The sequence below is a fragment of the Marmota flaviventris genome, chromosome 3, assembly GCF_047511675.1.
Source record: "Marmota flaviventris isolate mMarFla1 chromosome 3, mMarFla1.hap1, whole genome shotgun sequence".
In the NCBI taxonomy this organism is placed as follows: Eukaryota; Metazoa; Chordata; class Mammalia; order Rodentia; family Sciuridae; genus Marmota; species Marmota flaviventris.
The window spans coordinates 36,399,669-36,416,265 of NC_092500.1; the positions used below are offsets into that span (position 1 = coordinate 36,399,669).

At 38.1% G+C, this 16,597-nt stretch overlaps 1 protein-coding gene across 2 annotated transcripts in view; it reads right to left on the reverse strand.

Moving 5' to 3' along the window:
* Tmtc2 (transmembrane O-mannosyltransferase targeting cadherins 2) overlaps window positions 1–16,597 on the reverse strand; it is a 391,166-nt gene that overhangs the window by 232,752 nt on the left and 141,817 nt on the right. Inside the window, exon 2 of one of the 2 annotated variants that reach the window (XM_027919857.2) lies at window positions 6,977–7,547. The exons of the other annotated variant lie outside the window; for it this stretch is intronic. Within the exon in view, the coding sequence (XP_027775658.2) occupies window positions 6,977–7,547 (571 nt within the window). The remainder of the gene's footprint in view (window positions 1–6,976; window positions 7,548–16,597) is intronic. 2 annotated transcript variants of the gene reach the window in all.

Sequence of the window (16,597 nt, forward strand, 5' to 3'; positions counted from 1 at the left end):
CAACCCCTCAGCTGAAAGCATCTTCCCTTTCCTCTAAACTTCCCCAGCACTCCCAATGCCTCTCTCACCTCCCCCACTTCTTTCCAGCATGAATATCATTTCTGTATTTTACATCTTTACACTACTCCATAAAGTCCTTCAGAGAAGACCCTTATCCATTCATCTTTGAAACCCCACACCATCCAATACAGTGCCTGATACAAAGATGAATTTCATTGTTAGGCACAATGGGACACACCCATAGTCCCAGCAATTCTGAAGGTTGAGGCAAGAGGAGCTAAGTTCTAGGCCAGCCTGCACAACTTAGCAAGACCCTGTCTCAAACTAAAACCAAAAAGAATTGGGGATGTAACTCAGTGGTAAAGTGTCCCTGGGTTCTACCCCTGGAACAAAAAGGGAAAAAAAAACAAAGATAACTTTTTCTTTTTAAAACAATTTGTGAATAGATCACTGTATCAAATATTAAGTCTCTACTGCAAGCATCACAGAAGATTGCAATGGTAATCGGCCTCCCATTTTACTCAACTTCAACCTAAACTGCAACTAGAATATAGAATCATCTTAAATCAGCTGAGCCAAGGGGCCAACCTGCAGGAATAAAACACCTTATTAATCTTTGACTTTTTGAATTGTAAAATATTTTTGAACCTGGACTTTATTTATGTTACTATCTGGTTAGCACTGTTGGCAGCTATTCAAAGTTTTATAGTAGTACTACAGGTCATGAATATTAAATGCTACAACAAGTTTACTGGGAGGAAATCCAAATTCATTTTTAAGTGCATGACAAATAGCCCTACAGTTTCAATAAGTCTAGGAAATACGGAGATCAGAATCAGGGATCTTGCTATGTCTAGGTTCTTACAAAGTTAAGGGTAAGAGAGGGGAAAGGAAAGGAAAGTCATACGAAAGTGGAAATACTACTTGAAATAGAGTGGCACAGATGTTAATTGAAGAAAATCAGAAACAACTTAAATAGATCATATTTCATTCAGTGTAATGGAAATGAGGGTCACTACTTGAGCAAAATCACAACCTAGTCTAGAAACAAAAAGGGACAGAGCCAGAAATGAGCCCATCATTTGCCATAAAGCATATAAAAAGGACATGTAGAGTCAACAGGCAAAGAGACCATGTATCTCTCTTCTCCTGCTCTTCAGTACACAAAAACAAACATACACAAGCACCATGTGTACCATCTATGGTGTTCAGCTAGGGAATGAATCAAAATCCTAGAACATAACAAACTCCCATGTTTGAAAATCATTCTCAAGACAAACCTCATAAATGGTTCGGCAATATTGGTCATTTGTTAGTTTTGATCTGATCACTATATTTGAATACAGAAACAAGCTTCAGTGACACCTAAAAATAAAAAAAAAACTTCACAGACCCTGGGCACCCTCCATAATCTATATCTTTTTTGGCATTAAAACAACAAAAAAAGTTATTTCTAGAAAGAGATGACTCACTCTTCAAATGAAGCAATGTGTCCCATTTTCCCATATAGGAACTTAGTCTACTTATCTTGTTTATGTGAAGTAGAGCCACCAAATTTAATTTTAAGATAATGCACATCTTGGAAGCAACTACAGTCAAACAAATGTCATCATCTTTAGAGAAGTTCTTAAAAGATCCAACTGAAAGGGTCCATGTTTCCCAATCATCTCAGGCTAGTATCACAATTGCTACAAAGACTTTCTGATTTCCTTTTTTTTTTTTTTCTTTCTTTCTCTTTAAAATTGTCTATCTATAACTGAATAAGTGATTATAAGGCTAAAAAAGAAAAACAAAAACAAAAAAAAATCACAATGTGTCCACATTAAAACAGTTAACAGATGTTTTAAAACTCCAGAAAATAGCTACTAGACAAGAAATGACGGGTGCTGGATAAAAAAAGTGTTGTTTTTATTGATTTTATTACCCAAATACCTCTTAGGGTAATGGAAGGCTTGTTTAAAAAAAAAAAATTGTAGGCAGACTAAAAAGTCCAGTATTTTTTAACAAGGTTATTTTAAGTATATTTCAAGGATCCTCCCCCTACCTCTTGTTTTTTGACCACATGAGACCAAGTAAGTGAAAGTAATGTAAGGAATGCTAAAACAATCATTTGGTGAGAGGTCAAAAAAAATTTATTTTTCTGACACGTGTCTTCCAATCTCACCTTCCAGACCTCATTAGCCTAGGAAGGAAATTCTCATTATATAAAGGAAGAGTACAGGACTTCACTTTACCATTATAGCCACATACTTTAAAAAGCTTAAGTGTGAATTAAATAATTTACTAAGTACCTACTATGTGCCAGCTGTTGCACAAGAGGCCAAAGATAACAAAAGAAATACGAGAAACAGACACCTGAGGCTAACGGCTAAGAATATTTTCAAACTCTGATTTTTGTTCATATACTTTTCTGAACGTTTTATATTTAATGTTTTCTGACAAATCTAACTACTGACAAAATTATAGTCTGTCAGTATTCAACCATATTATTTCATACGTCATATTACTTCTCTCAATAAGCATTTGTTAAGTTAAATGTGTTAACATTTTTAGTATACTGAGAACAGTGGCTGGCGGGTGTAAACTCTCTAAGTGTTTATTAAATACCGAATAAAATATCCACATCTACTGGATGTTAGGTACTTAGTATTTCTCTCATACTTCACCAAAGAAGTATATAACTTTCAACATCTCCTTTGCAGAAGAGCAAAAGCCTTGTATGTAATACATGCATCTTTTGAAACAAGTGTCAGAGTCAAAATCCAACCATACCAAAGATCTTGCCTGGCCTCCAAAGGGTTTGTTTTTAATTAGTAACCAGTATTTAAAGATAGACTAAAAAATAAAAATATAAAGATAGAGCATGTTGTAGTGGCACCCCCTTTCTCAACAGAAAATCTTAACTGGGTTTCTCCAGAAATCTTCACCATGGCTGATTTTAGGACTGTCAACAAAAGAGTCTCTACCAAAGAGTTCAATGTAGATAAACTTCCTTTTTTCGTGTTGCCCTATTTTACTTGGCCACTAGCCTGGAAGAAATCCACACTCCAGGTGCTGGATACCCCATTACTAGTTTTTCACAAACATGTATCCAGTATAGTAGTTTGTAGAAATGTGTAAACAAGGTCTCTGGTCTTGAGCTGGGGCTTCACAGAGATGTCTACATTTCTAAGATAAGAGAAGTTACCAATTGGGCTCCATGGTAACAGCTGACAGGGGTGCGAAAGAAAGAGGAGAAGAAGCTCTCCCCTTCTCAGGTGTTGTCCTTAAAGGGTTAACTTGCCCAGAACAGTGAAAGAAAAAACTACTTTTATGTGACCTTCTGCAGACTGTGAACTTCTGAGCCCTGCCCCTTACATGCTGGATATAAAATTCTGAAACTACCTGAACTCAGAGTTCAGGAGATTAATTGATTACAGCAAAAGCTTTGCCCTCTGAACCTGGCTGTAACCAAATAAAACTGTTTCCTGCTATCTTCAGTGCCTTGCCTTGTCTGTCCCTACAACAATGTCACAGAAATTTAGATTTCTGTCTTTTTAGAAAAAACTTAAGCTCTGTCCCACAGAAACCTGCATTTCTTTATTGCCTTAATAGGGGTGTGAGAAGGACAGTAGTGCCAAGGTTTCTGCATTGCCCTGGTAGACACTTGAATTTGCAGACCACAATATAATTATAAAAGTTACAGAACCAGACCCACCAACATTATGAAGAGAGAGGCTAGATATTCTTACTTTGATAGAAACATTAAGGATTAAATAGTAAAAATGGAGACCCCCTCACTGCTGATCCTAACAAATCCCTGTTTTAAGGGGACCACTGTTTTTAACCAGCTCTCTAAATTTGCCTGACATAAACATCTGTATGCTGGAGTCTTCTGTCCATTTTCGTAGGGCAAGGAAGTTTATGTCACTTGGCAATGCACCACTGATTGGTGAGATATTTACAATGATTTTTCTTTTCAGGTTGAAAAGGACTCTCTAAATTCTTTTAATCCCCTTCTATCAGAAAGAATCTCTTATCATTCACCATAGGCATAAAAATCCATATATTTTACATATAGAATATGGGAATTTCTGTAACTTCCTTATGCAATCTATCCAGTCTTCACAAGCCTCACAATCATGAGATTGTATGTGAAAGCATCTGTAAGCTTCACTTGGATTCCTAAGCAGTTCTTATTTCATACTCTGTCAAATCATTCTGTGGTTTTTGTTTATTTGGAGAGGATCTGGGAATTGATCACTCAGCTTTATCCTCAGCCCTTTTTACTTTTTTGATATAGTGTCTTGCTAAATTGTGCAGGTTGGCTTCAAACTTGTAGTCCTCCTGCCTCCGCCTCCTGAGTTGCTGGGTTTGCAGGCATGCACTACAACACCAACTTCAAACAAATGTACATTTAAAGACGACTAGAAGTTTATCTTTTGTCCTCTTATGGTAAAGTCTTACAATATATCCATCAATGCTGCCTCTTTCTCTCCAATAATATGTATACCCAGCACTCCAGCTCACCTCACACTGAATACCTCACAATTCCTATCATCAGAACAACTTCAGGACAACAATAACTGTCTCCATTTCCAGATGAAGAAGCAGATAATGCAACCAGCCCAAGGTTACTCAGCCCTTATGATACTATTCCACATTAATTTCCTTTCTACCACATAGTCAGTGGGGCATACATGTATTTATTCATCTCCACACCTCAGAGTACATATAGTAAAGAGATCCTAGTATCCTAACCTTTCTTGGGTGACCTTCACCTCAGCTGGAAATAAGGTAAATGGAAAAAGGATCTCTATGATTCCTTCTAAATTCACAAAATCTATTATCCCAATGCTCTTACTAAGCTCATTGGCCCCAAAGCTAAGAATGACAAAGAGCTAAGATGGGACATTAACTATCAGATGAAGGGTCGTGCTGCCCCCATTTATACCACAGCTGTTGTCTGGCCTGCAGGCAGCAGCTGCCAGGAGTCTGGGAAAGTATCCATTTGGAAACATCTCAGGACCCTGAACCTTCAACATTATTAAGTCCCTTCTCATAAAACAAGGGACTTCACACTCACTTATGATTTCTCTGCTACTGGTATTTCTCATTTATATCAGGTAGTAGTGATATGAGTTAAGATTGCTAGATAAAATAAAGAATGCCTAAATGAATTTTAATTTTAGGCAGATAATTTTCTAAGTATGTCCCAATTATTGCCTAGAACTTTCTTACAGTAAGGAGTGCCACAGTAAACAACTTGGCCCTTGAAAACATGCTTCAAGAATTGAAAACATCTCAGAGAACTTCAAAAGGTCCTAAAAGCAAGTCCTGAATTAACATATCAAAAATAATGAGATGGTAAAATGGAAATTGGGCCTAAGAAACCACAATGTTTCATGGGCTAGCAACAAGAGGTCCTAAAAGCTTCTGAGCATGCATCCTCAAAGAGAATGAGGACAAGGATCATGCACTACACTTTTTCTATTTGAATCTCTAAAGAGATTGTTATTGTTGATGACATCATTTTAAAGGAAAAAAAATGATTACTCTCTTTAAATATCCTTGAAAGAATTACAACTAACATGAAATTAAGAGCTTGGCTTTTAAACCATATGTTGTTTTCCAGCATCAAACTCTACCCAGAGTTTTCTTTAAAGATTTGGTGTTTAATTGAAATTACAAAAGAATGTCATTAAGCCCTTGAGACTTGAGTTCTAAGTGAAAAGGTTATGCTTCCCACAGAGCAAAAGCACAGCCGGAATTACACTGCCTACCAAGTGAAAAAGACAACAATTAAAAATAGATGTTTTGGTTTTTGTTTCTCTTGCTTTAAAAAAAAAATTTTCTTCCCAATTCAATTTTAAGGAAAAGTTGGGAACTGGAGGAAAAAAGTAATCAAAACTAGAAACACTCAACAGCTTTTTAAAGCAAGAATACAAAACATAAATCCTTGCTGGTTGGGCACAGTGGCGGTCCCAGCTATAGAGGAGATGGAAGCAGTACGAATACTTGAGTGGCCAGTTCAAGACCAGCCTGGATAACACAGAGCTATTCTTCTTCTTCTTCAAAAAAAACAAAAACAAAAAACATTCCTCACTTGTGTCCAAAAGGAAGGTGGGAGCTAGCTTGCCTAAAACATGGCTGAAGTTTCCAACTCCTGACCCTATTCAGTGTTTACTCTTAAAGTCAACCAAAGTACATTTTCTGAGTGCAGGAAAGTTAGGGAGGTAGGAAGGCAGGCAGTTTCTGGAGACACCCTGTCCTGCCAGAGTCTTCCCTCTAACTCTGTAGCAAAAACAGCTCAATCTCTCAGTACCTAGGGATCCTAAACCCCTTCTGTGACCTTGAAACAACACCATTTTGAAACCCCTAAGGAAATACAGAAGAACTAATGTAAAACCCAGAATCTGAAGGGCTTAATTGGCCTCAGGGCGAAACTTATAAATAACCACTTTCTGTTTTGACTCTTCTATTTTTATACACTTTGAGAAAGGTGAATATGAATCGCTGTTTAAGAATTTGACTTCTCAGTGCACTAGAGAGAAGGGTTGTTTTCCAAACCAGGAAAAGTAATACTAAGGAATGACTGAGGATTTCCCCTCTCTACCCGACAGCATCAAGCTCAATTATCAGCTAAGTTATTTTTACAAATAGACATTATAGGTGATTTATTGGATTACAGAGATTTTGGCAGAAATAGACAGTGAATTAAAACCAATAAAGATACATATTCGTTACAAGGCAAAATTATTCTTCTACCGCCTTGGAAATCATGAAAATAAGAAACCCGAGAAATAAAACAAGCAGTGAGGGAAACCCTGCTTAGTAGGGAAAGGTCAAAAAGGACACTTCCACTTACTGAAGATCAGAAAGGAACTTATTTTAAATTCTGCTTGAAGAGGAACAAATTTGCTTTTTAAATGGTGGCAAAGAACCAAGCAAGCAGATTACTCAGTAATCCAATGCCCAAGAGCCAACAATCACTTACTTTGTAAATGGCAGGTAGGATCTGTTTCATTTTCAGCCTGTGAAAGACAAAGACATCATAAACTGCTGAAACCGCCAGAACAGTCACTCCTTGTTCCTTCCACAACATGCTGCATCCTGCGCACAGTCCTGTCCCAAGGAACCAGCCCCAAGTCCTGGCTGAGTAGCCTCTTGTAGAACAGTGTTTAATGTAGCAGAGCAAGGAGAGGAGAAAGAAGAGACTGGCCCCAACATCAGCCCGTCCCACGATTCCTGCCACTGCCTCTGTGTGAATGGGGTGGGAGGCGAACATCAAGCCAGCCATGAAGGTCCAGTATCCATCACCAAGGAGGATCTTGGAGAAGCTTGTGAAGAGACCAGTGACAGCCGCATGCAACAGGACATTGACAAAGTGGTAGCTCCAGGGATTCAACCCTCCAATGGCATGATTCAGGCGAAAAGAGAGAGTGCAGAGTGGCCGGTAGGACTTGTGGCTGCCACTGTGGGTCAGAAGAGTCCCCCAAAAATCATTGTAGAAAATGTGGGTCCATGGAGTTTCTGGGAGAAGGTCCTGGTTAGTCTTGATAGCACGGCTAAAAAACAAAATGTTGAGAAAAAAACAAATGTAAAATGCAAAAAGGGAAAAAAAAGAAAAGAAAAAAGAAATACTATGACATTGCTAAGATATTGCCTTCCTTGGAAACTTGATTATTATGTGGCTTTTGATGGGATTCCAAGTACATTTGGGGGCATTTGGATCCTCCCATTAATGCTGACTAACACCACAATTAGGGCTGCATTTCTTTTCCTGGAAAGCTTTCTTCCTTGTTGGAATGCAAACACCTTTGAGGAATAAATGCAGGGTTTCTATCAGTGATTTTAGCCTTAGTGTGGCAACTGCCAAACAATTTTTCTGAAAATCACATAGCACACTGTCTGAAAATGGAGATTCCTGGCTCTGGGCTGACATGAGGCATTAAGATTAAGTCCAGGATAATTCTGGTTTAGGGAATGCACAAAGAATCAGGATTAGCCCCAACTAAATACATTTTTTTTTTAAACTCTAAATAGAACAACAGTAGTACCCAAAGCAGGGCTTCTCATATACACAAAGCACCTGGGCACCTTATTAAATGGCAGGTTTGGACTCAGTAGAGAAGCTAGAGATTTCATATTTGTAACAAATTCCCAGGTGATGTTGCTGTTGCTGCTGCTGCTGCTGCTGGTGCTGCTGGTGGTGGTCTCTGGACCACACAGAATAGCAAGAGCCCACAGAGCTGGAGTGAGTAGGCAGAATGGCTCTCCCCATGCCACCTTTCCCTTCCTCCAGCATTCTAGAGTACTTCAGCCTTTCCTGCTTCTGAGCTGTCATGGGATTTACCGTCCAGAGAGAGCATTATGGTATTTCACTGTCACATGATCTAAGAATTAATAGTTTCAAGCTTGCATGCCCCATATTTCCAAAGAAATTTCCAAGAAGAAAGGACCTACTATTTGCTGAGCACTTGGTATCTACAAAGCACTGTACTGGTCTCCCTGGTTACATCTATCATCTAAACTTTAGAACACATGGAGGGCCTATGAGTAGACAGACATGCACTGTAAAAAGGTTAATGGCTGCATTCATTTGAGTGGGTATTTGAAAGAAAATTTAACTATCACATAAATGGTAGATTTTATAGATATTTTCTCAGAATGAAGCTGTCAAAATTTAAAAGTCAGTATAAAGACAAATATGAAGGAAATAGCAGTGCTCACATATATGGGTAAGCTCTATAAATGCTGATGATGTCACGTTAACCACTCAATTCAGAAAATCCCCTATGCCATTACAGTTCCCAGTGAACAGCTGGCACTGGGAGCACTTCTCTCCTCCTACAGAACACAAAAGAGGCATGTGAGCTCGAAGGCGGTGGGGCTATAAAAGGAGAACTTGCAAACTGCCTCCTCTAGGACAATCACCTCTAGCTCCTTCACCAGGTCCGTCACTTGTTATGAGGCAGGTGTGATCAAAGGAACTTTCATCTGAATCTGAGCAAAGTTCAGGCTGGAAAAGCCCTGGATTTGAGAGGATATATTCCTAAATCCCAGCTCCATAATTTACTGCCCAACTTCAGAAAGCAAGGAAACACAACAAAGATCCAAACAGATTAAGAAACACATACCGTCCAAAGTAACATAGCCAGTGGAAGTGGAGTTATATTCCTGTTGGGATGAAATGACTGGGCCAATGGTTGTTTGCAACTGCATCTCTAGCTTGCTTCTCAATTAACCTCTCTGAGCTTCAGTTTCTGTGATACCAGTTTTACCTTGAAATCACTTTAGCACTTGTAACCTTTCATCTATCCTTGATGCAGAGGAACAGAGAACATTGTTTGTATTTTGGAGACCCTAGGGCAGATGACATCTATGCCCTATGGCCTGCTGTTAATACGATACAATAATACACAAGGCACAATCTATAAAATGTCCCTTATTAAAATCCATTTGGCCCATAACTTATAAATTAAGTACATTCGGGAGTTATAATTTTAAAAACCACTGATTGTTATTTACTTTGTGCCAAATGCCATATGGGTCCTTTTACATATATTATTTACTTTGAAGAACAATTGACTTCTCTACATGTTCAGTGATAAAGCAGAAGATCTGTTAAAAACAAGTCCTGAAAATTATATTATGAGGTATAGTTCACTATTTCTCAATATCTAGTCTTTTTTTTTTCCTTATTAATAGAATTTCAGATTATACCTGGGCACATGGTCATCTGGTATACTTCCTTTGATGCTAAAAGTGGTCATGTGACTTTGGGCTACTACTTCAAGAAACTGTCCTTAAAAGCAAAACCTTAACCTTCTTCTCCTTTCCCCCTAGCTCATTCTTGCTATGTAGAGCACATGTGTAAATTGAGTTTCAGCAGCCATCTTGGCCCATAAAGTGTCCTTACAGATAGAAATCGTACACAGCAGAGCAGAACAGTAAAAAAGAAAGGAAACCAAGTCCCTGTCAAAGTAGACAATACCAGCCACAGACTAAGAACCTGCCAATTACCTGGGTATAAGAAATAAATTGCCATCTTTTTAAAACTGCAATATTTTGAGTGTTAACTAGAAGCAGGTGATCCTAGTCATAAGTGAAATCCTTTGTTAACAGAAGACTGACTACATCACAGAGGACTGATTTTCCATTTTGATTTTGATTTTTCAAATCTCCGTGTATTGACTGTGTATTAGATGAATTTCCATATAAATTGCCTTCTAAAATATTAGAAACAGATGTTTTTCTGGATCCATTAAATTAAAACACCCTGCTATGACATTCATCAAGAGTCTAACCCAGAAGTAATTGCTTAAGACTTGATGGGTTATAATTAAAATTTAAAGGAAATATGAAAAACTGCCAAACTGCCAAACAGTGTTGTCACAGAGAGAGCTGATTTCAAGTAATTCAGAATGAAAACCCACTGGTTTCTACTAGAAATTAACCTAGACTTCCTCCAACATCAATGTAGACAGGCTTCCTTCCTATCAGAGTCAGGGTAGTGGAGGGCTCTGTGGCAAGGCATTCTGAGACAAGGATTTTCCTAGCACAGCAAGGAGAGCGGGCAAGAAGGTGCCCTTCACTTGGGACAGTAATGCACCTTTTCCGTGGCAGATCCAGAGCAGATGAAGAACTGTGTTTCCCACCCCAGTTTTTCTACTACATGCTTTTAGTTCAAGGTCATAACCAACTCTATAAAGACTTTTGTAGAAAGGGAAAAAAAAAACTTTAAAGTGTCTTCAGAGCTACAGGGATGTCTTATTTTATAGCAATAAACTGAATAACCTGTAGCAGCCACAAGACATACTACATCAAATTCTCACAAAATGAGGGTTTCAAAACTAAGAAAAAAATTAATAAATTTCAAAATTTCGTTTTAGGAAAGAAAACTTTGAAGAGCAGCCCAAAATTTACAATGTAGAAAAACATTTAAAGGACAAGCACTGTCAATTAAAGAAAGATAAAGAAAAAGAAAAATGGAGAAAAAGGGAACATATTATCCACGTTCCAAACACACTGAAGGGAGACTGTGCATGATAGAACTCTCTAATGGGTGTTCTCTGCCTAAGCATGTTTTTATTAAACCAATGAATATTATGGCAAAAGAACATAGACTACTACTAAATTGTATGGGGCTTTAATATATGTCATGTCACAAGTTAGTGATAAGGGATATAATCAACTTTGGACTAAGAAAGATCTTGACCAAAAGAGCCTCGGTATAATCTGAACAGTTTGCCTGAGAATGTGAAGTAAAGATAGTTATTCAACACTGAGCATAATAGATGTTGACCATTTGCATTCTCTCCTGTGAGTCCAAAATGGAAACAGTGAAACCTCTTCAGTTCTGCTACTTCGCAGCTAATGAAACACCTTAACACAAAACAAAATTTCATGCTGATATGTAATCTCCGAGTTTGTTTGGTGGGTTGATATTGAAAATTCAGAGAGACACTTAAGGAATGAGGAAATTCTCCACTCTAGGAAAGGTGGAGAAAAATCAGAGCAGCAGATGTGAAAAAGAAACAATCGCAGGCAGAATTCTCTAGGGAACACGGGACTCAGAGACTGTCTTTTAAAGCAAAAAAAAAAACAACCACCAAAATACAGCCTCTCAAGTCTTCAAGGAGTCTTAAACTATTTCCAGTTGTGTTCATTTGTGGGTCTTTTGTTTTTGCTGCCTTGTGATTTTTCCTTTAGGAAATGTTGACAAAGGCCAATGCTGTTGTAAAAAGCTGATGAATGATGGGACGCTGCTATCCAAACCATCCTTGTGTGTGCATTTCTCACTGCTATTGTTTCTGTCCGATGACCTTTTCAGTCACAAGCACCAAACATAAATGATGACCACTAACTCCTTCAGAGCAGCAGGGATGCTTAGATGCTTCAAACATCAAATGGTACACAGCTCTGAAACACTTTTGATTGTTCAGCTTGAAAGGTACATAAATGCCAAAACTTCAATTAAAACAAAGCAAAACATTTTTTTTTTGCAATGGGTTGAATTTTGTTTTATAAGAAGGGTGTTTGTTAATCTGTCCCACTCTGATATTACCCAAATGTGACTATCTGAGCTCAAGCCCAAAATGCAATGCAGAGTTTAGAGCCAAATGGACACACACAGGGTAAGGGGGCGGGCATGCAGAGTTCTTTCACCTCTTGTACCTTGACCTCCTCCTCATCTGTAAAACAAAGATAACTGTACTTGCTCTGTAAAGTAAGTGAACAACTTAAATGAGAAGGTAAACAAAAAGGAGATTATAGTGTGTAATAAATACAGTGTCTGTGTGTAACACAATGTATGTAACACATGTTAGCTGTTGTTATCATCATTGCTATCAACAACAACAATGGAAACTAGCCATCAATCCATAAAAGCCAATGGCATTGCTTTCAAATAATACAATACTATATATATAAGGTATATAATACGTATTATATATAAGATCTATATACATACATATATATATATATATATATATATATATATATATATATATATTTTTTTTTTTTTTTTTTTAAATTTGTACCAAGAATCGAACCTAAGGGCGCTTAACCATTTAAGCACTGAGCCACAACTGTAGCTTTTTTTTTTTTTTGAGACGGGGTTTCACTAAGTTGCTTAGGGCCTCATTAAGTTGCTGAGGCTGGTATGAAACTTGTAATACTCCCTTGAATTTGTAAGACTCCGGAATCACTGGCATTACAGGTATGTGCCACCATGCTCAGCTGGCCATGAATATTTAACTTAAAATTACTTTAAGTTTTAATGACACTTTCAAAGCAAGATAATAACCATTTATGAAGTGTCACCTTTGGTCTTTTAACACAGACGTCTTCTCTTTTTTTCTTATTTATTTATTTTTTTTAAAGGAGTCTGGAGCCTCTGAAGCAGCAGGCCCCATGAGGCTGCTGTGGGTTGGAGATGTGGCTGGCACAGGAGAGGCTCAAAGGAACTCTGGGACAGAGCCATGTCCTTGGCTGATTCATTGCTGTGGTTCTGATAGCTGTGACAATCTTTTGTAATTGATTTTATTATTTTTTTAAATACACGACAACAATGGAATGCATTACAATCCTTATTACACAGATAGAGCACAGTCTTTCGTATCTCTGTATATAAAGTATGTTCCCGTCAATTTATTCCATTATATATGTACTTTTTTTTGCATTACAATTCTTAATACACATACATACCACAATGTGTCATATCTCTGTTTGAATATAAGGTATGTTGACACCCAATTCAAGTCTTCATACATGTACTTTCTATAATGATGACCATCACATTCCACCATCCTTGCTAATCCCCTTACCCCTCCTTTTCCCTCCCACCCCTCTTCCTTATCTAGAATTAACCTAATCCTCTCTTCTCATTCTCTCTTTTGGATGACCACTATATAACTCTGCTGAGCCATCATTTTGTTCACATTTGTCAGCCCAAATACAGGTGTTTCTCTCTTGGTTCTACTTCCTGACCTCATTTTTCTGTACTCTTTCCACCCTGTGGTCATTGTCTCCAACAACTGCAACAGGGGATAACTTCTTCCACACCTTGAGCCTGAGTGTTGTTGTTCATGAGAATAAACCTCTTATTGCCGAGCGACTATCTACACTGATGGAAGAAAGGGTAAGGGAATTCTAGTTCTTCTACTAATACCAATTGTGTTACCTTAGCCACTCTACACTTCTTTACCTATGGTGTGCACATAATAACAACCGGTCTCACACAAGGTTCTGTTAAAGAGTAAATGAGGAATGTTAATTTAGCAGGTTTGAAATTTGTACAGCCTTGTGCAATGGACACTTGCTATTTATGCAAACCCACTCCTAGTATGAGTATCCTGGTTTTTCCTTTAGAGAAGAGCCCACGTTTACTCTCAATCCATATGGTTAGGATAGGCTGACTTTGCCACCTTAGGAAAGGTCATATGACAAGGTTGATAAGTGTACTGTATCACCCTGTCTCCATCACTGACCACACAATTGACTTACAGTCAAGCCAAACTAATCAGAGTCAATATGCCACCAATATCTATTGAGAAATAGCATCTTTTTTTCTGAGAATAAGATGGAATTCTAGGGCTACTGGAGGATTCCCTGAAGACAAGGTCTATCTGAGAGTAAAGCCAATATAACAAAAGCCAGATCAAAGTGACACAGAGACAACTTCAAGTATAGCTGGATCCAGTCATGCCTGAGGCCAACACTATGCCAATAAATGCAATTAATCATAAACCAGCTTGAGTTGCTATTCTGATGTCTGTAACCAAGTAAACTACACAGCACTATGTCATCATCATATAACATTAGTTGTTTTCCTAAGCTTAAAAAGTATGAATCCAAACAAATTTTCCCCACAAACCATCTCCTTCTTATTTAATCCCCACATTAAGTAACATCATTTACTTTACCGCTAAAGATTTTATGTGAGGTCTCCTTCTCTCTCTCTCGGTTTTTTGTTTGTTTGTTTTTGGGTTTTTTTGTTTTTTTTTGGTTTTTTGTTTTTGTTTTTTTGGTATGGAAAATTAAACTCAGGGACACGTAACTACCGAGCCACATCCTACTCTTCTTTATTTTGAGACAGGGTCTTGCTAAGATGCTGAGGCTGGTCTCGAACTCAGGATCCTACTGTCTCAGTCTCCTAAGTGACTGGGATTATAGGTGTGTGCTGCTGCTTTTCTCCTACTTCTATTTTTAAAATGGTTAAGGACATCTAAGTTTCTCAGGAACATCAGAACATCTAACTCCCAGGTTTCCCTTGGATCCACTTCTAACTTACCTTTTTGCTACCCTCAGGCAGGCATTCATTATTTTCTGTCGGTATTGCTTAGCACGCTCATTGCAATTGCCTGATCATTTTTCTCTTTCCTTCTTTACACTACGAGTCCCCTTAGGGAAGGAATTATGTCTTCCTTCCAGTTTCCAATGCATCTTAAGCATGTAATAAATATTGTTAAACTGAACTGAATGGCTATCCCTGCTTGCTTTAGTTCTCATTTTGATCCATTAAGCATGCGATGGATGGGAAAAGTTCCTGAAATACCACACCAACTCCACCCCCTGCCTCAAATTCCCTTATCATGCCTTATTTCTTTTCATAATAAACACCCTTCCATAGACCAGCATTCACTGCCTCCCTCTTTAGGACTTCCAGGTCAATCTCTCATTACTTAGATGAATGCATCCATGTCAGCCAAGCTTCCCAACCTCTCTGTCTTGGCCCAAACCATTTCTTCCCTCCAGATCAGCCTGTCAACTGCTATACCTTTCCAACTGTGCTTTCATACCCACTCTCATATTCACTTGCAAACTACTATCTCCCCAAAGCCTTTCCTAGTAACTATGCAGAATATGTTTGACTTTATTGACATACTCCCATGAACAATGCTGACTTCGTACTACACACATCAGGGATGATGGGGGGGGCGGGATTTCAGGAGGATGAGGAAGCAACGAGAAGGCTTTCTGAGCAGCACACAGATGTTTTTAACATTCCTGCTTTCATCCCCTATTGAACACATCACTGCCCAATGATTAATGGATTGATTTTGTAAGAAAATTATTGATTCACCCATTTATTCGTCCATCCAGTAATGAGCTAGGACTGCCAAGGTCACTGCAGATAGAAGGATAAGCAGAGTACATTCCCTGACTTTTGAGAAACATTCAGCCTACTAGAAGAAGCAGGTAAGTGTACAGGAAATTTCAAAATGGGATGATAAATACCATCCTAACACAAATGTTGACTGCTACAGGAAAACAGAAGACAGACACTGATCATGAAGAGATCCCCAAGAAAGTAAACCCACATGCAAGTTAGGAGTTCAATGAAGATTTAGACAGTAGGCAGTGGTGAATATATTTCTAGGCCAACAGTCAATATTCTCAAGGACCCTGGAAGAAGGGAAAGTGAAGTTTGAAAATATACCAAACTAGTTTTGCTGGAAAGACATTTGAGGGATAGAAGAGCATGAATAACTGGAATTACTGTGCTGGGTACCATTGTCATGGGATGAAGAAGAATTTGGCAGAACATGAATCTCCCCAATGATCTTCAGGTGTGATTCATTTACGGGGCTTCTTGTAATTTCTTTATCTCCACTATACTGCTAACTCCTTAGAAGTAGAAAGAAAACCCAACACACAGTAGGCACTTGGTACATATTTGATGAACTGAATTCTAATTAGAGATGATTAATAATGACAAACTGGATTCACACTTTGGAAAAAAAATTCTAGATTGTTTCAAGTATGTAGGGAATTATCACTTTCATCTAAAAATAGTTCATTCACTCTGGGCACTAACCTCTGCCCACACTATGATAATTAACTGTGAAAAACCATCAGGTTAATTGGCTTACCCAAATGTCTTTGGCACTCATTTGCCACTTAACCTATAATCCCTTCATTAGAGTCCCTCTTTAGGGATAAGCCATTATATTGAGAAAGCTCCAGTTAATATGCAAATACTTGGCTAATAGCTTAAGGGAACAGAGGAAAATACAGTAAAATCTTGAGACTATCTTAGTTTTGGGACAAGCAATATATTTCAGATTCCTAGAGAAACTTAAGATGGGGCAAATGAATTTTAGAGCTGGGT